This window comes from Paracoccidioides lutzii (genome assembly GCF_000150705.2).
Source record: "Paracoccidioides lutzii Pb01 unplaced genomic scaffold supercont2.15, whole genome shotgun sequence".
In the NCBI taxonomy this organism is placed as follows: domain Eukaryota; kingdom Fungi; phylum Ascomycota; class Eurotiomycetes; order Onygenales; family Ajellomycetaceae; genus Paracoccidioides; species Paracoccidioides lutzii.
Genome location: NW_015440961.1, coordinates 762428 through 788687, shown reverse-complemented (window position 1 = coordinate 788687; position 26260 = coordinate 762428). Strand labels below are relative to the sequence as shown.

The 26260-nt window shown below is 45.2% G+C and overlaps 6 protein-coding genes across 6 annotated transcripts; 3 read left to right on the top strand and 3 right to left on the bottom strand.

Moving 5' to 3' along the window:
• Window positions 1-384: 384 nt before the first annotated feature.
• Window positions 385-1907, top strand: PAAG_05759 (hypothetical protein; the record flags this gene model as incomplete). The annotated part of the gene is made up of 3 exons (XM_015845675.1): window positions 385-550; window positions 617-999; window positions 1071-1907. 3 exons carry the CDS (start codon window positions 385-387, stop codon window positions 1905-1907), a joined length of 1386 nt encoding a protein of 461 aa, XP_015699901.1.
• A 1529-nt stretch (window positions 1908-3436) lies between these two features.
• Window positions 3437-5915, top strand: PAAG_05758 (glutamate carboxypeptidase; the record flags this gene model as incomplete). Its single annotated transcript, XM_002792430.2, has 3 exons — window positions 3437-4310; window positions 4369-5732; window positions 5859-5915. 3 exons carry the CDS (start codon window positions 3437-3439, stop codon window positions 5913-5915), a joined length of 2295 nt encoding a protein of 764 aa, XP_002792476.1.
• An 816-nt stretch (window positions 5916-6731) lies between these two features.
• PAAG_05757 (hypothetical protein) lies at window positions 6732-8411 on the bottom strand (the record flags this gene model as incomplete). Its single annotated transcript, XM_002792429.2, has 3 exons — window positions 6732-7384; window positions 7453-7822; window positions 7899-8411. 3 exons carry the CDS (start codon window positions 8409-8411, stop codon window positions 6732-6734), a joined length of 1536 nt encoding a protein of 511 aa, XP_002792475.2.
• Window positions 8412-12998: 4587 nt separating this feature from the next.
• On the bottom strand, window positions 12999-14938 carry PAAG_05756 (hypothetical protein; the record flags this gene model as incomplete). The annotated part of the gene is made up of 10 exons (XM_015845674.1): window positions 12999-13065; window positions 13137-13357; window positions 13486-13519; window positions 13602-13691; window positions 13749-13902; window positions 13976-14140; window positions 14205-14223; window positions 14296-14419; window positions 14489-14751; window positions 14834-14938. The coding sequence occupies 10 exons, from the start codon at window positions 14936-14938 to the stop codon at window positions 12999-13001; spliced, it is 1242 nt and encodes a 413-aa protein (XP_015699900.1).
• Window positions 14939-18186: 3248 nt separating this feature from the next.
• On the top strand, window positions 18187-19925 carry PAAG_05754 (averantin oxidoreductase; the record flags this gene model as incomplete). The annotated part of the gene is made up of 3 exons (XM_002792426.2): window positions 18187-18243; window positions 18334-19601; window positions 19757-19925. 3 exons carry the CDS (start codon window positions 18187-18189, stop codon window positions 19923-19925), a joined length of 1494 nt encoding a protein of 497 aa, XP_002792472.2.
• A 3072-nt stretch (window positions 19926-22997) lies between these two features.
• Window positions 22998-24824, bottom strand: PAAG_05753 (hypothetical protein; the record flags this gene model as incomplete). Its single annotated transcript, XM_015845673.1, has 2 exons — window positions 22998-24255; window positions 24322-24824. The coding sequence occupies 2 exons, from the start codon at window positions 24822-24824 to the stop codon at window positions 22998-23000; spliced, it is 1761 nt and encodes a 586-aa protein (XP_015699899.1).
• Between the last annotated feature and the right edge of the window lie 1436 nt (window positions 24825-26260).

Genomic DNA, 26260 nt, shown 5'->3' with positions numbered 1-26260 from the left:
TGGGGGATGCTGGCCCTTGGTTACCGTATGTAATGATAAGACACAGGGAAAAGCCATTATCATGACTTTTGATTTCTCGACAGTTTGCTTGAATTTAATTCCTACTAGTAATCTTTCGTATTCATATGGATGCTCCTATATTATTCTCTACTAGCTAGTTGTTAGTTCGAAGGCAGTTGCACGTGAGATTCCTTATGGTCATGTGACTTTAGTGCCAACGGCTCGGGCCAGTTTCCTGAGGAGCCCCCCGACCGACTTTTATTTGACCTCGTTATCCTCTCAAGTTAACGACCGCCGTATTCGTGAATATCAGCCATTTGGAAGGAACTCTGTCCTAAATTGCCCTTAGCGCTCTCGCATCTACATCTCCGATCACGTTTCACAATGGGTAAGAAGAAGCGCGGTCATCCAGATCTCGAGGAGCTGCTCAGTCGCCCTTGGTGCTACTACTGCGAACGAGATTTCGACGACCTAAAGATTCTCATTTCTCATCAAAAGGCGAAACATTTCAAATGCGACAGGTGTGGGAGGAGGCTGAATACAGCTGGAGGTGAGTGCTGCCCAAAAATCTGGCTTTAGATACTCGCTTGCCTTGACTAACTTTCATCGTGTTCAGGCTTGTCCGTGCATATGAGCCAAGTCCATAAAGAATCATTAAGTGCTGTCGATAATGCCCTTCCTAACAGGTCCAGTTTGGATATCGAGATTTTTGGCATGGAGGGTGTTCCTGAAGATGTTTTGCAAGCTCACAATCAACGCGTCCTGACCCAATATCACCAGGCCGAGGCGGAGCGGCGTGCCGTGACGGGGAACCCAGCGCCTGGAGCACAGGGTGGCGGGGGCCAGCCAAAGAAACCAAAATTCGAAAGCCCTGCGGAATTAAAAAAGAGGCTTGCGGAGCATAAGGCGAAGCTTGCTGAACAAGCAGCTGGAAGTAGCAGTGGGGATGTCACTCCTGTTGGCGCCGGACAAGGCTTGCAGACAGGAAATGCTGCATACGTAAGTGTTTTACGAATTTTCTGTCTCTGTTTGATATTCGAGACACTTTTTAACACTATGCGTTGTTGTAGGTTGCAACGCCTCAGTTTACCGCTGGTCAACCGCTGAAAGGCTCGAGCCAGCAATATTCCTACCCGCAACCCTATGGGCAAAGTGGCGCTTTTCAACAAAGCACGGCGGCATTCCAGAAGCAACCCGATTATGCGTCCCCTGGATATGCTCCATATCCACCTGCTAGCCAACAGTTCCCTGTAACTCAGTTTAGCACTCCGCAGGTCTCGTCACAACAGTATCAGCAACCGGCTTCGACTCTTCCACAGCGTCCATTGGGGACTAATACGCCTCCAGTACCTTTTCAACAACAACAACAACCGCCATTCCAGACTCAAACTCCTCCACATACCAGCCTTTTCCCCTCTCGCCCCCCCAGTCTACCTACTGCGCCTGGCCTTCCGCAACGCCCAAGCTTTGGCGCTCCCCAAGTCAATGCTTTCCAGATGCAACAACTGCATCATGGTCAACCTTCGTACGGGTTAGAACAAACTCAAACTGGTCGAAGTCCCTCAGGGCCACATCCTGTCGGAGAGCAGCCGTCGACTTCCATTGATGACTTGATTTCGGGTGCGGCGAAACAGGCTGACGAGATTGCCGGTAAAACTCCTGCTCCAGCTACGAAGCCTGAGGACACTACTGGAGAGAAACCAGCGAAGAAAGAGAAGGAAAGGTCGAAGGCCACGAGATTGGTGTATTCTGATAACGAAATAAGTCCTGAGGAGAAGATGGCTCAGTTGCCTAGGTACGCATTTGTTCCTGATCGCAAAGAAGAGACGGTCCTTGGGGTTGCCACTACTGCTGCAGTTGCGGGAGCCAATACCGCTTTCGAAAAAACAGTAAATCCATCACAATAGATCGAAGTCAGATTTTGTTTTCTCTTTCCCTCCATGCCTGCCCGATACGTCTTCATCGACAAACTTTCTTAAAAATCCGCTCCCTCCTTAGTCAACACTTCGCAGCGGGCGGAAGCAAATACTCTGGAGGAATGGTTATAGCGTCAAGCTAAGTCCTTCGACACACCAAAGTTTTACAGTACATATATCCCTTGAAAGCAGCTTCAGCGTTGATCATTAGCAACTGTGATGAGCAGGCAGGTGCGCGTTTTTTTCTCTTTCTTTCAGAAGCCGGATTGGGGCCAACTGGGGCTTATTAACGGCACTCCTCCATCGAAGAAATGACCTACGGCTCTGGGTAACTGCATGCACAGACACAGAGGCACGCAATCCACCGATTGTGAGATTATTCGTGATTGATCGGTATCGGTGAGTCCGATTCCGAATCTTGCTTAAATGGCAGAGAGCCAAGGGGGGCCATTCCGGAGCCACAACCACAGCTAGGTTCACTCGAATGTTCTTCACATCTTTGTTAATGTTTTTAACTCTTGGTATTTTCATTTCTTTTTCTTTTTTCATTATTGGAGACTGAGAATGACACCAACCGCTCATGTGGCAGAAAGCCGAAGATAGGATTGAAGCAAAGAGGGGGGGTTTGGTGTTTTATAAGTTGAGCCAAGTAGACGGGTCTCGTGTCGGGGCTACGATAATGGTGTTCCACTACTGCGTATTCTCTTCCTCTTGAATGTAAGTTTCCTGTTGACAAACTGTCCTGTAGACGAAAGCCCTCCCTTGGGTAGAAATGGGAAGATAACGAAAAAACATGACGCATGGTTAGTCCTTCTAATGTTCTTTCTATCTGGCTGATTCCTATCTGGCGGGGGGGGGGGGGGGGGGGGGGGGGTTTATTTTATTTTATTTATTTATTTATTTTATTTACTTTGCTTCATATGGCTTGCATACATCTATAGAATGTATTGTTTGATTGTTTAAGGTAGATTACTGGTGTTCTGTATGTTAATATACTTCAAGCTATTCAATGATCGTGAGGACCCGAGTGTATTAAAGAAATCTAGATGGGAGCTCGGTAGATCTTTTCACGATTGGGTGGCGAACTCCTTTGGTAAAACTGCAATTGACTCTATATGTAAGCTAATTGAGATAACTTTACTGCCGCTATTTTCATTAAGCTTTGACTTCCACACACCCTGAAGTTGTATATTCCGGCATGCTCCACAGATCAAAGTTATCTGCGAGTGCCTACAACCGAGCCTAGGACCTCCTTGCCAAGCTTCGACCGTGGTTGGTGGGCACCCATACCCGGATACTGCAAGATCGTCGTCGACAATCGCATCAACATCGCTTGTTATGGGAGAGAAGCGATGCGGATAATCAGAACCTCGTATTGCTTGGAGGCTAATCAGGACTTGCAATAAACCCCAACCTGGCCTTCTCTCTGATTCCTTGTTTTGGCATTGCTGCTGCTGCTCTTACTGACTCGCCTAATACTTGGCTTGAACATATATTATATGAGGGAGAAGCCGCCCAAAATGCCGATTACCGAGAGCACTCCCCTGCTCGTCGTTCAAGTAGCTCCACGCCGCCCGCGATATCCTCACGCATCGCTCCGTCGGGCTTGTACCATCGGTCTCACTACTCTACTCTGTATCGCAGTGTTTCTATTTCTTGTTCCCTATCCTGTCCTCTTTCGCGACCGCGGTTCCATTTGGTCCTATCTTCCATGGTCCCATCCTTTCCCTCATAAAAATTGGCCCCACGGAGACGGCCTGAGCTACACAGCACTGCAAAACATCCTCCAAACAGTCCCTAGTGAGAGCAAGGTGAAAGAATGGAGTCGATATTACACATCGGGCCCGCATCTGGCCGGCAAGAATTTGAGCCAGGTCATCTGGACTCAAGAAAGGTGGCAAGAATACGGCATCGAAACTAGCATATCGTCTTATGATGTATACATCAACTATCCCGTCGATCATTCACTGGCATTGCTGGAAAAGAAGGGAGAGCATACAACAGTAAAGTTTAAAGCATCTTTGGAGGAGGATGTTCTGTCCGAAGATTCTACCAGCGGATTGGCTGCTCGCATCCCTATCTTCCATGGCTACTCTGCAAATGGGAACGTCACAGCCCCGTTTGTGTATGCCAACTTCGGAACATACCACGATTTCGAAGATCTTATTAATGCGAACGTGAGTCTGAAGGGAAAGATAGCATTGGTCAAATACGGCCATACCTTCCGCGGCTTGAAAGTGAAACGGGCGCAGGAGCTCGGGATGGTGGGCGTTGTCGTATATTCTGATCCTCAGGAAGATGGGGACATAACGGAGGCAAACGGACACAAGGCTTACCCATATGGCCCTGCTCGTAACCCCAGTGCTGTGCAACGGGGCAGTGTGCAATTTTTAAGTTCGTCCACTTTACCTATCTTCATATTTCATATTTAAGATACTAATTCTCCTATTAGGTATTGCACCCGGTGACCCGACAACTCCGGGATACCCTTCAACTCCAAATTCTACACGCAAAGATCCTAGTCACGCGATTCCCTCGATTCCATCTCTCCCAATTTCATACAGAGATGCTCTGCCGCTTCTGAAGGCCCTCAATGGCCACGGACCCAAAGCCTCTGATTTCAATGAACATTGGCAAGGCGGTGGGCTTAGCCATGAGGGAGTAGAGTACAACATTGGGCCATCTCCAGAAAATGTCGTTCTGAATCTTTACAATGAACAGGAATACGTTACAACTCCTATATGGAATTTAATTGGAGTGATCAGTGGCTCCATTCCAGATGAGGTTATTATCATCGGCAACCACAGGGATGCATGGATTGCAGGCGGTGCTGGAGACCCGAATGGTGGCTCCGCTGCTTTGAACGAGGTTATTCGCAGCTTCGGTCAAGCCTTGAAATCTGGGTGGAAACCTCTGCGTACAATTATCTTTGCCAGCTGGGATGGCGAAGAATATGGCTTAGTTGGTTCTACGGAATGGGTGGAGGAGAACCTCCACTGGCTCTCCAAGTCCGTTGTTGCATATCTCAATGTCGACGTGGCTGCACGTGGTCACCGGTTCACCGCAAGTGCTAGTCCCTTACTGAAAAAAGCCATCTACGAAGCAACCAGCCTTGTTCTATCTCCAAACCAGACCGTCAAGGGCCAGACAATCTTTGGCCTCTGGGATGGTAAGATTACCCCTATGGGAAGTGGAAGCGATTTTACCGCTTTCCAGGACTTTGTTGGTATCCCTTGTTTTGATTTCGGTTTTAGCCAGGCACCTGGAGATGCGGTATATCATTACCACTCGAACTATGACAGCTTTGACTGGATGGATCGCTATGGGGACCCGAGCTGGACCTACCACACCGCTATTGCAAAAGTGTTGTCCTTGATGGCTGTGTATCTGGCGGAGAATCCTGTCCTGGGTCTGAATGCAACAGAATACGCCAGTGCATTAGCTGCGTACCTAGAGTCCGTGAAAGCGAAATCGAAAATTCCCGATTTCAGTTTCAAGTCACTTGATACTGCGATTGCAAATATGTACAACGCAGCGGTCGCTTTTGACACATACACTGCGTCACTTGCTAAGGAACTCCACAAGCATCTACCTTGGTGGATGTACTGGAAGAAGATCCAGCTTTTTTTCAAGATCCGAGCAGCGAATGACAAATATAAATACTTGGAACGGAAATTCTTGTACCAAAAGGGCCTTGATGGGCGAAACTGGTTTAAGCATGTCCTTTTCGCGCCGGGATTGTGGACTGGATATTCAGGCGCGACATTCCCTGGCCTAGTCGAGAGTTTGGAGAGTGGTGATATGACCAATGCACTGGTGAATATTTCTTTCTCCTTTCCCCGCTTTCCCTCCCTCTTTTTTTCATTTACTTCTGCACCCCACCATTTGGGTTCTTCTCTTAATATTTGGTGGCAGCTGCTAATTTATTTCATGATTTATTAGAAATGGAAATCCATTATCCAAGAAAAAATTAATGATGCCACGGCTTTATTGAAATAATCCAGGATGACATATTCTGACTCCCCTCACTGCAAAATCGCAACCACTCTTGAGCCTATAGATGTGTATTAGGCTTTCTATAGGCTTGCCCGTTTGTTTCGGACCACTTATGATTTTATATATTGGATAAATTGGGATCGTATCATTATTTTTGAATAGTTAGGGGTTAATTTCGGTATCTATTCACACCGGTTCTCAGATATTGGTTAAAATGCTAGAAGTAAGAATACTTTATTGTGAACTTTTGTTGATTTGAAAACATCTGCCCTAACTTCATCTATCTAGTCAATTATCTTTTTACTATGAAATATATCCAATTAAGTTTATCTTGATTCATTTTCATATGCATATCGTCTGCATGAAAATTTACTTCGTTTCTCAAGTCGTTCAGTCGTTCTCCCGTGAACCCACACAAAGCCACCATATATATAAGATGTTAAGAAAATCAGTAGCCACACCAAGATGACCACAAATTGGCTGCTGTATGGATACCCTAATTCGGTTTTTCATCGTGATATTCGTGATCGCTCATTATCATATTCTTGGCTTCTTGAGTCGTATTCCATTTCATCACATTTTTACATAACTTCATTTGAATCAAAGGTGTCTTGGTTGATTCCATCCTAGTGAGGTAGAGTCATTTCTGGACTACCTCCATATCACCCTCTGCAGGTTCATTCTGAGCTCTGGTGTGCAGGGAGGCAAAAGAGTTGTCAACTAACAAGCATTTCTTTCGTGATTCGTCTTCTTGGTTCCTTGATCATTCACACCACTCTTTTATCTTTATCTGGAAAACCCATTTCCATGTGTGCCCTATCAGAGCGCCCGTTGAGAGAATTTGCCGTTCACGACCTCACACTCTTCCCTTTCGATTGCTCCGTCATGGTCATCTTGGTATTGTGGAAGTTCACCGTCCTCTTCCACATTTCCATCCGCATTCGTAAATCCGCTCTCGTCGTCACAGCCATTGCCATCGCTATTATGAACAAAGCGATCACTCTCCTGAGCCCAAAACACCGGTAGTGCACTCAAAGTTCCAATAATCCCTAACATCCACCAAGGCAAAATCATGTAGCCCTTCTTGACACCTAGAGAAAAGGCTCCCCCCAATGCTGCCGGGCCCACCGCTTTTCCAATTGCAGACACACTGGTCGCTACTCCGTTCAACGTCCCCAGCACACCTACGCTTCGGGCTGAGTTGGTTAACAGGATCGTACAACATGGGAATGAGAATACGACACAAGTCAGTTTGCAGCACAGGAGCACGAATGCTGCCAGCTGGCGGGAGGCGCTGGTGGGGAAGAGAACCAGGAAGGGAGTCAAGAAGTACGTGACTGGAAAGACTATAGAAGCGGCTTTTAGACAGTTGAGGACGCCATAGCGGTGCGCAGCATGGGGAAAGATGAGAAACTGGATCAACATGCCGACTACGCCAATGATGGTGTAGAGGATGCCGATTTGTTGAGAATCTGTGGGGAAATTAGCAGATGCAAAGGAGACAGGGTGGGAGATGTAAGGTAGGGATTACTACACATACCTATGCCAAACCCTCCAGAGAACTTGAATGGAAGCTTCACATCTGGATTGTTTTCATAGTTTTGTGGTTTGTGGTTGAGAAATACGGGAAATACAGAGTCATATGCCACAGTATGCATTGACATCGTGGCGTAAGCCACCAAAATGAGATTTGACTGCGGGGTCAGTATTTGCGACCATGGCAAGTTGGGCCTGTGTGCACCTTTGTTGGTGTTGTTTCGGTGAGTGTCTGGATCTAGCAGGGGTTCCGCTTCGTCGACAATGAAGCCACTGGAAGTTTTTCGCTCCTTGCGGTTCACAAATGGTCTTTTGAGGATCTTCACCAGGGTCAAGCCATAATCTTGATGGCCTCTTTTCGACGCGAGAGTTTCCTGTTTCAAATGAATAAATATCGTCTGCAATGACAGTACAGTCCCAATATGACAAGGACGGGAGATCGAAACATACTTGCAGAAAAAGAGCTCCAGTGAATATCCCGATAACAAAAAACACAGAGACAGCAATATTGGGCAAGGCAAACGGATATTTCTTGAAAAATTTACTATTGCCAAACCATTTCTCATGTTTTTTCGCAGGATCGGCTAGTGCCCCTCCAAAAGCAGGGCCAAAGATACTCCCAACAGTCCATACCAGCGGCATCAGGCTGAATGCTCGCGGTTGAAGTTCTTTCTCCGGTACCAGCTCTGCAACAACAGTCCTGATAATCCCGACGTTACCGTTCCCCAAACCGATGCAAGCCCGTGATAGAATAACCATGGGCAGTGAGGTTGAAAACCCCAGAAGTAAACTGAATATCATCGTGATGCAAAGCCCGCATAGGATGATGGGCTTTCGGCCAACTCGATCGGATAGTGCACCCCACGGTACGGCGGTTAAGCATTGGCAAATTGAAAATGTTGCTGAGGCAAACCCGACCCATTTGGCGACTTCATTTTCACCGACTCCTAGGCTGCGTATCATCTCGGGCTATTGGGGATATGTCTATTAGAAATTATGCAACCCTCTTTTTTTTTTTTTTTTTTTTTTTTTTTTTTTTTTGATTCGGAGATAGAGGGCCATGACATATAGAAGAGGTATATGGAGGGAATATACAAGTTGTTATTTTTGATTCTTTTGATTTGAATTTAAATCTGCTCAAATAAGCCAGAAGAACTGCCCGCGGATCGATGAAAGTAAGGAAATGGTACATACAAGGTATGGGAATACGGAGGTGAAACTGACTGAAAACATGCAACGCAAACCAGTATCTTAGCTCTCCATTTCTGCGGCGTCTTTCTTTTGATTACACAAAAAGTAAAAGAGGAGGGTTTGAGAGATAATACCAGGCTCCGCGAATCGACATATTGCTAACAAAGTTCAGTTAGCTGTTTGTTTAGTTTACTGGGAGGACGTTTCTACACTTGGGATAAGACAAGATATGTTTGTTTCAGCATTTAGGGCAAATTAAAAATTGGCTTCACCTACCTAGTACTATGAACTGTTGCACTGGTAGTTTCGGTGCCCGTTTCCTTATATCCATGGTGACTAGTTGCGACAACAGCCGTCTCGTGTCCCACTCAACGAGTTTGGGGGAATGGTGTATGGGAGGAACGACCTAAGTATTTTGAAACTTGAGATAAGCTGTGTTAACATAGACTTTAGATTCTCACATCGTCAGGGAATAGCCAGTCCTATATGCTAATATATACAGAGTAGAAAAGAGGAGAAGAGGAGAGACTAACCAGGAAAAGCAAATTTGCTTTCAAAGCCGAAGAAGGGGAGACATACGCGAAGGTCCATGCTGTTAAACCCGCCGACTCTGTGAGATTGGTTGATTCGTAATCGGACCCGCAACCCTGCTATTAACTAGCAGCCGACCAAGACTGTTACCAGTTGCAAATAGGAATGGTGAGTCTCGTGGGTATTTTAGGTGCATGTTTCAGCTGTACTATTCTCTCGCGGTTCCCATTTCAAATCGTCCATCTAGGAAACAAATTGGTTGAATATAGCATCTCTAAATGTCAAGTTTCTTCAGAAATCCAGTGTCGATATATCTCGAGGTTTGACTCGTCCAGCCTTGTGTCAACTGTCAAGGGATGATGAGGGAGTCACAGGCTTTGCCGTTCGCCGCCACGCTATGTTGGCCCGTGTGCTTGTGCGGAGCTTAGCCTGCCTAGTGGGCCCTTGGCGTTGGCCCTGGATTTACTCACCTCGTAGCTTTGATGTTGTTCAACTTCCCAGCCTTGTAATTCCAGGGATCCCCCTTTATCGAATTCCGGGGAATCCGAAAAATAAGGCGAATTGGGGTAAAATCAACTTTGTTCTTCAGACTTACAATTCAAGCTTGTTGAAATTGACATAATGCCCTCAGGTTTCAACCATGCAGCGTGTGACCCGATGACCGTAAATTGCTTCTGATAGAGACCGATGTCGCCAATTCGGTGGCTTAAGCTCGGAATATCAAGCTGACACCTATTTCTATTACATCATGGACATGTGGTGCAGGCCATGTGTCCCCCGAATTGCTCCTCTCTCCAAAGGGAGGGTCTTGCGGAAGAAACACTGCTCCGCCTAACAGCCCGCCGGTGGAATGGTCGATATCTTAAATTAGCAAGGTGAACAGGAGGATTGACGATCCAGCATGTAGATCACTTGGTGGGTGATTGTATTCCAATAGATGTGACCCGGGCAGTTTGCTTTGGTGTCTGTCCTCCAGGGCCACATAGGCTATATATCTTGTTTATTCGTAAAAATTTTTTAGTCATGATCATGGTGCCTCATATGCACAGAGTGGAAGAATTCAGACCCGTTTCGTTAGAAAAACAGAGAGGGCCTGCTTGATAATTGTGTCATTTTGACATCGATCATTAAATCTAGGAGTCGGTGCGATCCTTAAGAGGCAGTTTTTATTTTGCGCATATGGGTTGCTGGTGAAGATGTATGAAGATACCAATGTATCCCAAACGGTACCCTATCACACCGCCCTGCTATTCAAACGGAAAGCTCCAATGCTTTGACACCTCTAAAACTAGATTGAGACCTGCCCAAAGATCCCATTGCTTTATCTTTAGTGTACCAATATCTCAACTAATTTTCCCAAAATTCAACATTATTAGAAGTTGGTGAGAAAACTGACTCCATTGCTGTGCTAGTTAGATATGCCACATACCCTGATCCAAGTTGGCAAGGCGTACTTGCAATTCGAACACTGATTGAATTTTGCTCTGGTTTTGTCTCTGGTTTTGGTTGCCGTTGCCCTACACCGAACTTCTGTCCGTGTCAGTATGCACCGCCATTTCCCATTAGAGAGGGTGAATCGTTTTACCGTCCGCTCAATCATTGGGATGCGAATTCGCTGGGGTGGGAAAGGCAAAACTCAGGTGCTTAGTCCGAGAGAGGTGAAATGACAGGACACACAACACTTCATAGTCCGTATAGCTTAGATAAATCACTTTTCCTATCTCATGCTACTTACGCTTTTGTATTCTTCAAGCAAAACCACTAAACCTTGATAGCTTCTGTGTTGCGATATATATACCCACAATAATTGTTAGATACGGAGACAGATGATTGCAGAATTGAGAGCAGGGAAACTCACCACTTGCGGAGTGCTTTGCAAATTTTGACCCTGAGAACTTCTTTGGATGGCTCCTGGGCTTGCACGACGCCTAGCATAAGAAAGATATTTTGCGTGGATCACAATCGAATCTTTTCACTCACAGAAAGTTTACCTAAAACCTGGGATGGGATATGGGATTTGATATCGGGCGACAACATTCCCCTGAATCCCGCAAAACGGACTTTTTAATAGCTTTCGGGATTCATCTGCAGAATAGTGCATTAGAATAAATGGATTTACAAGCGAAACTAATGTAATCGAAAAGCAACTCACCTGGCTCCCAGTGATTTGGAGGTGACAGCCAAAGTAGCAGTTAGCTCCTTGCTCTAGAAGAACTATTGTGATACCAGGAAAAGTGGTAAACAATGTCATGTCCCACTAATCAGTTTAGGATTGTAGAAAGGTCTTGATACTGATATTATTCCCATGTGGCTTGCTGCTGCTGCTGCTGCTGCTACCGCGAAAAGGATTTGGATCATGTGCTGTGTGCTTCTTTACCACTGCATTTCCTCCTCTCTACTGTGGCCGGATGCCTTGACCAGATGGCCTTTTGTTGATCAAATATAGCAGAGAACCAAGAAAAATAGCAGGGTCCAACCGCGGCTTAAATCTTCAGTATTTATCGCCAGGAAGCCGCTGGATGGCATGAACTGGCGGGTTTATAGAGGAAGGGCTGCATATCCTCCACAAAATGGGTACTGCCTCCTGAATCCTGCAGTGCAGGTGGGTAAATACGGGTGATCCCAGATATCGTATCCTCACAGTGGTCGACATATCTGAAGGAAAGTTAGAGTTTCCTGATCCACACCAAAGTCGGCTTGAAGATTGTTTCTGACCACTTGCAGTCATATTGTAGATGTCCATATGGATGTGAGACAGGAAGCCGGATCGATAACCCTGAATTTCCCGTAGCTCTGACAATTGGGTCGAAATAATTTTTCGCATTGGTGCGTATGCAGCTTCGGTTTAGCTTCATCGACACGTGGGCTCAACTCTTAGTCATGACAACTTGAGGGACAGCTCATCTGTGGGGGAACCGCAGGTAAAATGATATGTGCATATGAATTGGCATTGTTGTTTAAAAGAAAACAAATTGCAGTTCAGAGATAAGTTTTCGCGGCTGAGACGCTGATGTTTTAAAGGAATTGTTGGATGCATGAGATCTCTCGGCAAAAAGTCGGGAGGATGGTGATGTATCGACCTGAGAACAATAAGTTCTGCTCAATTTGTCCGTGGCCTAAATATGTTTTGTGATATTGAGTTTGAAGCCCTCGAAATAACCAAGCGGTTGGGCTTTGTTTTGCCAATAATTAATTATCAAAACAAAAAATCAAACATGAAAAGTTTATATAAGAGGAAGTTTGCTAACAAGGATTCGCAACCAGCAGCGGTTGATCAAGGCCTTTGAAAAATCACCCCGAAAACGGCGATATTTGAGCTATACTGGGCAGGAGATCGTTTGCAGCATAATCTGGTGTGCAATTAATTATTTGGTATGATATCGAGTTAGTTACAATTTATCTTCACCGATGCACAACTAAAACCAGTCAAACAGGCCAAACTGGACAAACGGATGGGCGCTAAGCCCAACTTAATATCCAACTTCAGTTCAGTGCAAAGAACGTGGAAGCAATTTGTATATACTCATGACGGATATAAAGATGCGATCTAGTTACAGCAACATATGAACTACCAAGTGAACTCTGCCATGGATAATGGCTCTCTTCTCCACAAAGGGAAAGAGAAGAGGCGAAAGAGGAGAAAGGACCTAAAGACGCAGCAGGTTGTGTTGCGCTTCTTCTATGATGAACAAGATCAGCAGATGCAAACCAAATCGTTGCACAGAAATGAACGTGTGGAAGCTTTGGGGATCTAGGTAGCTCAATATACAAGATTGGAATTGCAGGACTCTGAGCCTCAAAGAATCGTTATCTGTTGCGAAATATTCCTCAAAGTTGGACACGGATTTCTTGTTCCCCGAATGCTCCCTGGCCGAGGTACCGCGGTGAAAGCTCACTGGTGAGAAGGGGTTAGCAAGATCCTTTTTATCATAATTACTACTGTTGTCAAGTCTAGCTGATGCTTACTGAAACCAAACACTGCCTGTGGCTTGGTCTTTGCACTGCTCAATATATTCTGCAAGATCGTCCTTAGCTTTTCCTTCGAGAGCAGGTAGGCGCTTTTGCGCCTCGTTGACGATACGATAAGATTCTTTAATGAGCTCCACAGTGTAATCAGCTGCCTCTTGCACAGTCATCCCTCTGCGCATCACAAGAAGTGGCAGTATATTGTCGAATTGGTTATCTTTCTAAATGATGATTAGGTGAGTTATCATTCTAAGCGATGAGACAAAACTACATTTCAGACGCCAACTTAGGGAACTCGGCAGACCTCCTCTCAATCTCGAAACTCAAACACAAGTGGAAATGAACTTACAATTTCTTTTCTGATTGAGAACAAGTCATTGGTGCTAAGTTTCGAAGCCATGCAGGGTCAGTAATTTCAAGCAGACATTTATCTGCGAACTGAATCATTTACGGACGTCCACTTACAGAGAAACTATTCGTACCACGTGGTATCGGATTGTCTGAACAGCCTCGTGCCTTAAGGTCTCTTGAGGTATTTCTATGCCGCTGGCAAAGCTAGCAAATTGTCAACATACTGCTCCCAAATGTCTGGGCTATGAGAGGGCATCTTACGGGATCAAATCAAGGGTTGGATAGACTCCAATATTGATGATCCTCCCCTCTATGTACTCTTCTATAGAGGGTAGGTATGTTTCTCGCTGTTTGCTGACCTCGAAAAGGCAGTTGACATATTCGATTGTAGTGTCCATAAACTGCTCTTTAGAGGCTGTAACCGGTCGTCTGGTCAATGACGGAAAAGAAAATACAATTTGGTGACATCGATTTTGGATTGGACCTACCTTCTGACCATCCCACCGCAAGTTTCGGACCACAACTTCGATAGATGTAGCAGCATGGAAGGACAATTGGCTCTGGACCGCTTCGCTCAGGGTTAATCCAATATTTTAAGAATGGAACGACCTGTTGATCTGCAAATTCATCCGCTCGAAGAAAGCTATCTGCGTCTGTTGATAGTATATCGGTGTAAGTCTTGGATTTTGGCCCTTGGACACAATCACAGTGGCTTACCGTCGTCGAATGCAAAGAACTGAAGCAATAATTGTTAATTCATCTAGTCTGGTTGGGTAAAAGTGTCAGTCGCTGGGAGCGAATACCATACCCAAGCCATTTTCTCAAACAAAATTTGCAATCTCTCCTCCGTCGTGCGCGGAAAGAAGCACGCAATACAGAGAGTCAGGTTAACCTTTTTGGCCATCTCCCGGAGGTTTTCTCTTTCCACCCATCTAAAGAGGTCGAGCATATCAGTTTCGAACTGAACACCACACAAATGTGACGTTGTCGTATATACTTACTTATCGAGAAACGTGCTCTCTTCTGCGTGGATTTTTTCATAATGTTGGTTGATACCAACATACCATCCGGGGAAAGCTTTAGAGAGATATGGTATTGTAAATGACTGCCCCTTCAATAGATCTATGATTCGTTGTTGTTCCCCTTTCAGGGTGCCATCGGCGAATGAGCATTCGGATGGGTCTGCGGAATGAATAGAGCTAACATCACTTGTACAGTCCATTTTAACGTCGAGGGCAGCTTCCGGAGCCTCGTATTTCGAAGTCTGTGAATTTTAACACTGTTTAGGTGCCGTGGGCATTATATCAGTAATGGAGGGGAATTGCAGCTGCAAACGCAATGCCCACATCGGTCCCGCAGTGCAGATCGAGTTCTTTTATATTGGGGGGTTGGGGGGGGGAGGGGGCCACCTCGATGCACCTCGATCCCGGGGACCTGGTTTTGCCGTACATGTTGTTCACGCGCTAAAATTTTGTGCATCGAAAACGTATATTTTTACGATTCCGATTCCCATCTGGCTGTCCTCTAGCGGAAAGCCGTTGAATGCCTTTCAGAGAATCCTATGATCATAATTTCGCCATTGCGCTTAACTTAGCACTTGAAACCGCTGAAGTTTCTTCACAGAGCGCATGTCATTTTCACCCCTACCTTTTCCGCTACAAACAAAAGATTTTCTTCTGAGGTTATTATTTTTTTTCCCCTTTGGACGCTTTATATCGCAACCATTACTTGCGGTCTCCACTCTAGGCTATTCTTTCATTGTTCATGGATGTTCAATATTACCGCCCCTCGTCCGTATAAGGTCTTATTAAAGTTAGGTCTTGCAAACTAGAAGTATGTTATCTCGTATCATGTTTTACCCATTCTTCCTTTATTCTTCATCCTTCCTTCTTTTCTGCCATATCTTGGTCGACTGTAGAACTCGACATTCAAGATAGTTTCTTCTCAACTCCATACTCCAGCCTCAGCTGACAAATACCTCTCAGGGGCTGAAAGAATAACTTCCTATCAGGAAAAATCAGAACACTCTGAAGCACATTTCCTCATGACTATCAGTCAGAAGACGTCTAAGCAATCATGCCGGGTTAGCAGATTAAGCACTCTTATTAGTTGCAGTTGAAATAGGTATAAAACGATAACTTATTCCATCTATCCTTCTGTAGTCCGTTAGTATTTGAAGAGGTTGAGATCCACTCTTACTGGTTCTAAACTTAAGAAATTTAAATCATGACACGGGTCCGATTGGCAAACAAGGAACCAATAGAACGAACTGTGGGTCGAAAACTATGGTCTAGTTGTATTTTGTTTAGATATTAGGATAACAGTATCCGTCCTATAATGTCGTCGACACTGCCGAGCAGTGAGGGCTTCGTGGCCAACTTCTTCGGATATGAACCCCCCAATTTCGATGGATAATGTACAGTACATGTTATGTTCTATGCACGCAGTCTAAGCTAGACTATTATTTTCTCGCCCAGTTGAAGGGAAAGTCAGGGAGCATCTGGGTTAATAAACGGCACGGAAACGAAATCTTCCAAATCCCTCGACCCACGATATGTAACTAGGTGGTTACGTTGACAACAATAGCAAGAATATGGAGATTGATAAAACCAGTCAGCCACAGAGCTTATTTTATCCTAAGAAACTTTGCAGTTTCACGCCTCCGGATAAATCAATTGACTTTTGTCTCTTGATTTTCTTTTTTCTTTGATTTGTTCGACGTAACCGAGCTGGGTGCTCCGATTTTGTCAGGGCCAGGGACGAGCTGATTATTATTCAGGTCAAATTAAGCCCTTGCAAATCCTCACATTCCACCAAATCGTCCGTCAAAACGCCGATGAAACAAACAACTTCATCCCCAGCCAGGACGAATTTCTTTCCATAAAACCGTTTTAATCATGTGGACTCGTTGCTCACCGTTATTATCAGAAGTAATCTTCGTGTTGCAATAATTTATCGTCCTCAGTCTATTTTTCTCGCATATTTTTGCCTTAACCTCATATCATTATTGAAACTTACGGCACATCTCCCCAGTCCTTTTGTCGCATCTATGGATCTGCCGCATTCTGGACATCTATGAGTGGATGGCTTTAAAGGCAGGAAATCAAGTTGGCTTGCCACGCCCCCCCATGCAGATATTTTCCAGATATGGAAAACCTCTGTCGACCATACGCCTATATGTGCCCCACCAGAGGAACGAAACATTGCGATAGGGTGCAGTACCTATTTTTGAATTAAGTGATAAAGTCAGACAGACAAGACATATATATCGAACCTTAATGAAGGCTACCCAGGGATTTAAGGCTAACTGGCGACGGTGGAAATGAAGAATCTGAGGAACAACAATACTAACAGGCGGCTGATAATCGGTGTATTGTCTTTGCTTCACCTAACCGGCCATCCCTTACGTCTACCCAGGCTCTATTTTGAGTTTCTAGCGAACGTGTGTTGGTTGAGGAACACCTCGACATTCTGAGGCAAAGGCATCACCAGGAGTTTTATTCTACTCGCTGTCTAGATTAAACCGAGTTGGATACGGTGGAGTAGCATTATTCAACAACCAAGCTGGCAGGAAAGCATGGCAGAAAAAGAACATTTCTAACTGGGACCGTGGTGTTGAAATTGTACTAGCCAAACCCCCCCAAGGTTGATATTTAACGACCACCGCAGCCATGACGAATAATTATTTAAACAATATCATACGTTTTTCGCGGTCTCGGGCACTGCCATATTAAGCTGGGTTAATATAGTATACGTCACTAGTTACCGCACAGCTTAACCAGCGACTCTGCACGGAGTATCTCGCACCTAGCAGCTTCGACATCATAGTTACCAATAATACGAAGGCGCAGCATCTCTCACGAGATTCGATTCACCACCAACCGCCATACCGGAACATTTGGAACAAAGCAAACAAAGCAATTGATACATCGTTACGCCAGCGATACTTAACATGTAAGTACCCAAGGCGGCATGCTTTCATTAGAACAAAGGCAGTTTTAGCAAGGCCGTGGCCATCGATTCGTCAGTTCAAGGACACAATACTTGCATCTTTTACCACGCGACAATAATGCAGCATTTTTAATTTCACTTTCCCCCCCGCATTGCTGGAGAATTCAACAATACAGACTCTGATGCGAAGAAGCAATGCTGCCGTTTTTCATCAATGTCCTTGGCGAACGCCTACGCCACGCGGTGCCGTTCTCATATCACTCGACCGGGGATAAACTTCATCTGACTGAATCTAGCGCAAGTGGCATAAATGGAATCACCCGGATATGCACTGGTTCTGTTGGAGAAGGGGTTAAATTGTAGCCCTAAATATATCTCCTGGTTCCTCTTCATGTTGAAAATCCCCCGTTCTCCCAGTTTTTATCGCCGAGTTTTGAGTTATGATAAAGCCATATGGAAGTGCTGAAACCGGATCGAGGATTATTTTGTGTTGGTAATTTCTTTTCTTTTTCGCTTCTTCTCTTTTGCTTCCGTATTTAACTTTCTTTTTTATACTAACCCCATGTTTGGTCCGGGTATAAACAAATAGATAGGATATGCTGGTTGCTTGATAGGCCTTATAAGGACTATTTCACCTCGCATCTACCTGGATCTATGATCTACTTGTTTTCAAACTGAAAAAAACAGTCTCAAAACTATTTTGAGTAATAACCAAAGACATATCTTCTGACATTCTCCCTTAGAAAACATGGGGTTGGTAGACAACTCTATTACTTTGACCACCTGCGGTATTGGTCTTCTCATTGTATGTTGATCACATTCGCCTACGGAAGGAAAGCTTGTGCAAGTCGCTAACAAGTCTCTTGATGGTTTCCAACTCTGTGTGGGAACATAGTGTATTGTGGGGAATGTCATATATAATATTTACTTCCATCCCCTGAGCAAGTTTCCGGGTCCCAAATATCTAGCATTGGGACGAATCCCGGTGACTTTGGCAACCCTGCGCGGTCAGAGAGCGCAATTTCGATTCAATGCCCACAGGAAGTATGGCGAAATTGTCCGTATCGCATCCAATGAACTCAGTTTCGCCCATTCACAGGGATGGCGAGATATCTACGGGACGCAGTCCAAAGTTCAAGTGACCAAAGCAGTGAGTGGTGTAGAGGAGAAGGAAGGGGCCCAGTCTGTCGTTACCGCTGAAGGGGCTACTCACACGAGGCAAAAGCGGATGATGACCACCATGTTCTCAGAGAAAATGCTGAGGGAGAAGGAGGCACTTTTCGTCCGCTACGCCGATTTGCTAATAAAGCGTCTGGAGGGGTTTGAAGGACGTCCAGTAGCATTGGCTGATTGGTATAACTTCACCACTTTCGACATAATCGGTGATCTTCTCTTTGGCGAACCACTTGGGATGCTCTCAAATTCGAAGTATGTTCCTTGGGTCAGGTCTATCCACGACTTTCTCAAAGCATTTGCCATGATTGTAGTGCTGTATGAGTATCGGTTATTTCGAGCCCTTTGGGCTCTTGTACCTTCAAAAGCCCTCAACAACTTACGGGACACTCATTTCCGCTATACAGGACTGAAGCTGGAGCGTTACCTAAGTCGTGACGAAAAATCGCGTTCGGGTCTCATGGGATACTTGTTGGATGGTGGTAGCCGAAAGGGACTCAACTTGGAGGAAGTCCACACAAACGCTCCCATTCTCGTTTTCGGTGGTAGTGAGACTTCTGCAACTCAACTACGTTGTCTGACCTTCCTCCTTTTCAAAAACCCTGACAAGATGGACAAGTTGATAACCGAGATTCGGACCAAATATTCCTCATCTGAGCAAATCACATACGACTCACTCCTGGAGCAAACTTACCTCAACGCGTGTATTGAGGAAGGTCTACGATATTACCCTCCCTGTACCAATGGCTTGCCCAGAACCGTCCCGAAAGGCGGAACAATTATCTGTGGCGAGTTCGTTCCCGGTGGCACTAATGTTTCTGTTGCCACGTACTCTCTCCTCCGCTCACCTAGATACTTCTATCAAGCCGACTCATTTATTCCAGAGAGATGGCTTAAGGAAGGTGAAGGCGGTAGTTCGCTTTTCGCGACTGATGAAAAAACAATTGTTCTTCCGTTCAGCTATGGGCCACATAACTGTCCAGGCAAAAAGTACGCTGTTTCCATTTTTTTTTTTCTTTTTTTTCTTTTTTTTTCTTCTTTTTCTTTTTTTTCTTTTTTGTTTACTTACTCCACTTTCCAACTGTAACCGATTTCTTTTATTTCTTTTGTCTCACAGTAGTATGACTTACTAACTTGGCTTACAGGATGGGTTACTACGAAATCCGACTTATCCTAGCCAAGGTTCTCTGGCATTTTGACCTGAAACTTCTCCCCGAAGACGGCGGCGAAGAAGACTGTTGGGACAATATGCAAAACTATCAAACTTGGACCAGACGGCCGCTGAAGGTAATAGCAAAGCCTGTCCAAAGATGACAACAATAGCTATATCCGGTACTTTCTTTATGTTTTTTTCAGGTGGTTATATTTTGTTTCATTCGTTGTATTGAATTTGTACAAATGTCATTGAGGATTTTTATTTTTATACATGTTTTCTCTGCTACAGGTTTATTCCACCTTTTTTATCTCCAAGAGATGTTTTTGCTTTTTGATTTTGGCACTTATTTCAATACACAGCCAGCTGGGCTTCACACTCACTATTTGAGATAAGTAGACATCTTCAGATGGTCATTCACTTCTTCTTCAAATTCTGCGATATAGTTTTGGGGGATGGGATCATCCTGTCTGTCCGAATACAAAAGTTAGTTTAGCAAAACAGTTAATCTGTATTTTTACCCATTCATGTGTTTTGTATTTTCTGATTCTCAGATATGTGAGATGTCTCTTCTTTCCCTTAACCGCTTGTGGTAGGAAACTGAGTCATTGACTCTCCCCTGCATCATCACCATACTTCCCTTCTCAGATTCCCCGCCGGATGGTCCAATATCTGCGCCACGATACTCGAATTCATTGAACTGGACAGCCGCCAAAGTTTAACCCAAGAGCCCGATTATCAGGCGTCTTCTTTCATCTACAGTTCGGGGTTTGCTGTGCACCAAGAAACCAAGCAGCAGTTAATCTTGAGTTACTTTCTTATTCCTCCTATGACGGCGTTCCGACAGCCGACATAGCTTCCATCCATGGATATTATTCACCGTTACCTAGGAAAACGTGGTCTCTACGCGCTGACCACAGAAGAATTGCTATCTTCCTTTACATGCTAGTGGAATCTTACGAAGATTTCATTTGCGCAGCGGCGAGAGATGCTACGACGAAAACAGGCACCGATCAGGGGGGGTGTTCATCATCACGGTAAAATAATACTGTTTATCTAGAGTAAACTAGGGTACAATCAGCGATCGTGAAACATCACGTTGGGCACAGCTAGTTATTTGGCGATGACCGAAACGGACCTGGCCCCCGGAAAATGTCATGGGGTCGGTATGTCCCAAGACTCGAATGCTTGCATAAAATGCGAACTTGACATCTCGATCTTAACTTTCTGTAGTTATCTGGGGGAATGTCACCGGAGTATATAGTTAACGGCCGAGGCAACCATTCCTAGCAAGACTTGCTTGGATTGTTGTTTCAGTAATTTCTTTGTTGTTGCTTCCTGGTACATAATGCGAAAAAGCTCAACGGGCCCTGCTTCGTCTATGATGAAAAAGCTTTTACTATATTTCCTTTCAGAGGTACATCCATATTAATGCATTCAGGCTTCATAAACTGGATACCGGTGCACGCCAGGATTGAAATGACAGAAACTTTCAGGGGAAGAACCGAACCGGCATGTAACGAATCTATTATTTCGTTCACTACGCAATGTGCGCGTAAGAAGAGAAAGAATCCTTTACTGAGCAGACGCGTGCTGCACGGGCTAGTTACCTACTGCCTAAGTATCTAAATGTATATTTACTCGTTATGTATGGTATGCGTTCGTTCACCCGCTGAAAAAAAGGAAAAGGGAGAATGAAGCAGAGGAGAAGATGTAATTACCTCCAATCTAACGCGTGCAAGGGTTCCACCGCGGAACAATGGCTCTGCACCTCTCTCAAGTGGCGTATTTTAGCTATTGTTCGTAGGACAGCTGCATATTGAGTCCTTCACAGTGAAAGTTAATTATTTCTTCATAACGAAGAAGAAGAAAAAGAAAAATAAATCCGGATTATCACGAAACAAAACTCCACCATGTTCCAGCCCGGCATTCAAGTGGTCGACAAATCTGCAAACGGGAGGTTATATTTCTATACGATTGCTTGCTCCGTAGGTTTCTATTTCTACAGATCGACGGAAAGTCTTCACACCAAAGAACTGGCGGGCGGGTGGCGGATATCCACCCGTCATCCCATCCCCACCCCTCCGATGGATGCTCTTCCTTCACTTCCAACTCGTGCTCCCCTTCGTCAGGAGGTAGTTATGTTAGTTAGGTGTGCTTGCTTTTGTCCCTACGAGTGCGGTTATCCAACTTTGAGCGTTATACCGCGGATTCGCCTTATCGGTAATTATGTGCATGTGCGATTGTAGAGTTAACTACAGGTTGGATGATTGTGCTTTAAATCAACTATATGCTCAACTTCATACTAGTTAATACCACATAGAGATAAGTGTACGAGAACAGGATGTAATATCTACACATTTCACACCACTCATACAGCAAAGGTCAGGTCAGATTACAAGAGCAGCCTTGGTAGGATCTGCTGCAGCTGGATTCCTCAGGGCCGGGTCAGCTAGAGGCAAGGCCAGTGTCCAATATTTGCGTCCTGTGCATGTGTGCAAGAAAGCGAAGAATAGGGGTGGTTGGCAGCGTCTGACATTGTTTCTGAGCGCATTTTTCGATGAAGCAAAAAAGCTGTTCCTAAGCTTGAGAAGCCAGTATTTTAGTCCTGTGCACAAAATTGTTTATCTGTAAAAGGAAAATGAAACCTCCGTTCAACTCCCTGACATGCCACTCGAGAGGTTACATAATGCGGTCGACGTTGGTTGGCGCAGGCGTGGGATCGCCAATCGAGTCGGTTGTTTTTTATCACCTCCACAAGGGTTAGGAGTTTGCTGTAACTCGGCCCGCTGCAGGCTTCTTGCGTAGTTATATCCGTGGAGAAGGTCGCATCGATAAGCTGGCAAAATTTAAAAAGAAAAAAAGCACACGTCGGCCATGGCGGACAACTCTTACTTCTCCTCATTACTCTTTTGCTCTCCTACAATGTACAGGATATAAATAAATATATTGTTAAACAAGCACTATCGTTATTTCCACACATCATATCTCTATTACTTTCGTTAATTTGCCCTCCAATCGCGGGCTCTTCAGACCCCCGTTTTGACAACCCGGCCTATCCGTATTCGACTCCGATTCAACCCCCAACTTCAACCGTCCCTATCGCTTGCAGGTTCATTCACGCGTTGAGAAAACACGGATATGGTCGTATCCAGGACGCGGCTGCTGTGAGAATTTGCCTTCACGAAGAAATGCTGGCATATCCTTTTGCCTTTTGGATGTGATGGAAAACTTCATATCGAAAATCCCTCAAGCGCTTCAAGAAACGTCGTAATCGCACCAGCACCCAGAATTCCGGCAGCTGCAGACCGCTTCAGATTCCTCCGTCGGTCTGAACTATCTTCCTTAGCTGGCGCTTCATGTCGAGACTGCCTGCCACCATTATTACTACTCCTTCGGGATGTGGGTTGGTGGGAATGGTGGTGAGAGTGTGCTGTATGCGTATGAGGCGCGGGCGTTCGAGGAGAGTGGCTCTGGATATTGGTTGCTGGGGCAGATGACGACGGCCATTTGGGAGAATGGGGTGAAGACGAGAGACGCTGATTGGCGTGGTGGTGCTGGCTGGGTGAAGAACCGAAGGGCCGTGGATGGCTGTTGGGAGATGAGCTAGGGGGAGTATGACTGTATCTCTGCGGCTGGCGTTGTTGAGGGATGGAGCGGGGCATGCTGTGTGGGTGGCTTGGTGATGAGGGTGAGCGGATATCGGGTTGTTCGGGGGCGTAGACGGCGACTTGTGGAATTGGGATGTGGAGTTGGAATGGTGAGTGTTTCGAACTGCCATTATCTGCATTGATCTGTTCATCGTGGCCTTGGCAATGCGTTCCTGTTTCTGAAGCTGAAGTGTTTCCACTTGGAGCAAATCTGACTTTCCGCTTTGTAGGCTGCTTCTCGATATCACTTGCTTCATCGGTGTCACTATCAACTCGGGCTTGAAATTTGGAATACCCCTTTCGAAGTTCAGCCGCGTGCTTCCTTGCCTCTTGAGAATTAGGTTTTCTCCAATCCGATGTAGTCCCCTCAAGGTAATACCCTTGAATACCATGCCCATCAGACTCGTCGCTGCATTCCTCAAATTCGCTCTCGGAGTCGAGTAACACCCGGAGTGTCCTCTTGACTTGTCCTGCAGGTAGTTCCCAACGCTCCTCCAACCGCGTCCATCGATTGATTAACGGCTCAATCACATCTGAAGATACACGAAGCATATCCTTAGGGGACTGGTTAATTGGAGTGAGTGACGTATCGAGGTTCCCAAGGGATATCACGGATAATTTAGTCGGTGTAGAGGATGGTGGTTGCAATCCTATGCTGTTGGGCTGGGGGTTAGATATTCTGGAGACGTTTTGGTTTTGATTGTACTCCATGGCCTCCCGAGCAGCGAGTTCATATAACCGATCAAGCCGGCTTACAGACCAATACCGGACAATCACCATATTTTGGGTTTCCGCACGCTCTTGCTGAATGAAATCGTTTCCAAGGGGGTTTGAAGCATTCCTGGCCGTGTTTATTGCTTAGCCTCTTGGTTCTATTTTGGGCACTTGGAGGAGCAATTCTACCTACCTTATGCTAGAGGTAAGTTTCCCAAGTTGTAGAACTTGGAACATGAGCATAAGACTCAGTTTAAGACTTTCGAGATGGGCTAGCAGATACGAAACATGTTGTTTTTTGAAGCAGCGTTTAAATCGCTCCTGAACCGAACCTCCATTATCTTGTTGAACTTTCTCCAGCATTATTTCCAAATCCTCAAATATGGCACGACTCTGTTCACTAATTCCTCTTGCAGTGTTCAAAGCCTCGGATGAATGCAGCGAATCCATCGCTTGAAAACTGTGTGCAATCTGCTTCAAAGACATCGCGTACAGAGAAAGACCTTTCCCAATGCTGTGAACATCGACGCCAGCAGATGCTACTTCGCAGGCGACAGCATTCAACATCAAGGAAAGCCGAAAGCCCGAACCCGCAACATGCAGGACTGAACGAATAGTGTCTGATGTCCCATTAGTGTCTGTAAGTTGAGGCGATAGATCAAGACGTACCGATTTCGGACATTTTAAATTCTTCATTGAATACAAGATTTCTCAACCCACGTACGGGCCCAGGTATTAATTACGCTTGAGAAGAACTTCGTGGATACTCTTGCGACAACTAGATGACAGGTTGGATCTGGGTCTTATGTTTAGACGGACATTCTTCACTTCCCAAGCTTGCTGAATAAAGGACACAAAGACGACCAGAGTTGTATCCAGAGGGAAGCTCTACTCAATCAGTCCAGTAAGGCTAGATATACAGCGCGTCGAGTCATTGCATCCGGCAGCCTAAAGCCGAATCGATGCGACAAGGACATATTATTGGCCTAAGGGGCAACACCGTGTTCACCCCGTGCACAATTAACCCCAGAGAATTCCTCCTGGGAGAACTAACGCATCAATCGACATCGCCACCTTCAGCCTCACTTTCGGCAGACAGTGGCCCTGCTAGAAGAGAATATCAGGCTTGAACCCAGCCTTGGGGTGAGGGGAGCGTTGAAACGGCGATGACGTAGGTAGTTAACTGGTTGCATCCTTCGACAGATAACCAGTTATTAACTAGTTATCACCTGACCGCGACTGCACCGATTTGTGGGCGGTATCTCCTCTTGGTACGAAGCATGAATTGGGATGGGTTAACTGGGCAAATGCTGAGTTCATTTATCAGATCTCACTACTCTCCACTAATATTCATATTCGATTGATTTCTTCATATCTAAATAATGCAAATTTTCTTAGCTTCTTTCATATCAATTTTCTTCTTAACTTGATCTAGTTTTAACAATTGAGAGAGTTGAGTGATTAGCAACAATGTCTGATTCTCTGCGTAACTATATGATGCTCTGAAATCTTTTTGAATTCTGAAGATCTAGATTGAATGCAGGTTCCATGTTATAGCAATCTGACCCCACTTTAATTCATGTTCTTCAAACGTCCGATACTTGGCTACTCACGGGTTACGTGTTAATCCAGAAGGCCTAGCATTATCTTCTTGATGGAAAACATCAAGAATGACCCATTGCGCTGTTTAGTTAACTGTCAACAAGATTCCGCCGCCGGAAGCATCAGAGGCTGCTCAGAAACCCACAGATCTTGAGGCGTTTCATGGAGGATGCAACGAGAACTTCTCTCCTACATACATGGTGCTCAAAGAATTAGGAGGCAGCTGCGACAAATGAATAGGACTGTAAACCTATGGTCGATTCATTCCGAGGTGGTTGGCACTGATATGAGCTCAACCCAGGTGCTGTATTTGCCAGATCTGAGGGAGGTTTGTCCGTTTATTAATGTTGAAGAGAAGACGATTTCAAAGCATGAAAGGATAAGGTCCTTTTCCAATGTTGTATGGTGTGAGGACGTTCAACTTCCATCACCCTGGCTTCAAACAGTAGGGATTGGTTCGCTTCTCCTGGTTTTTTATCCAATGTGGGATTATTCTTTATCCCGGGTCAAAAAAAAAAAAAAAAAAAAGC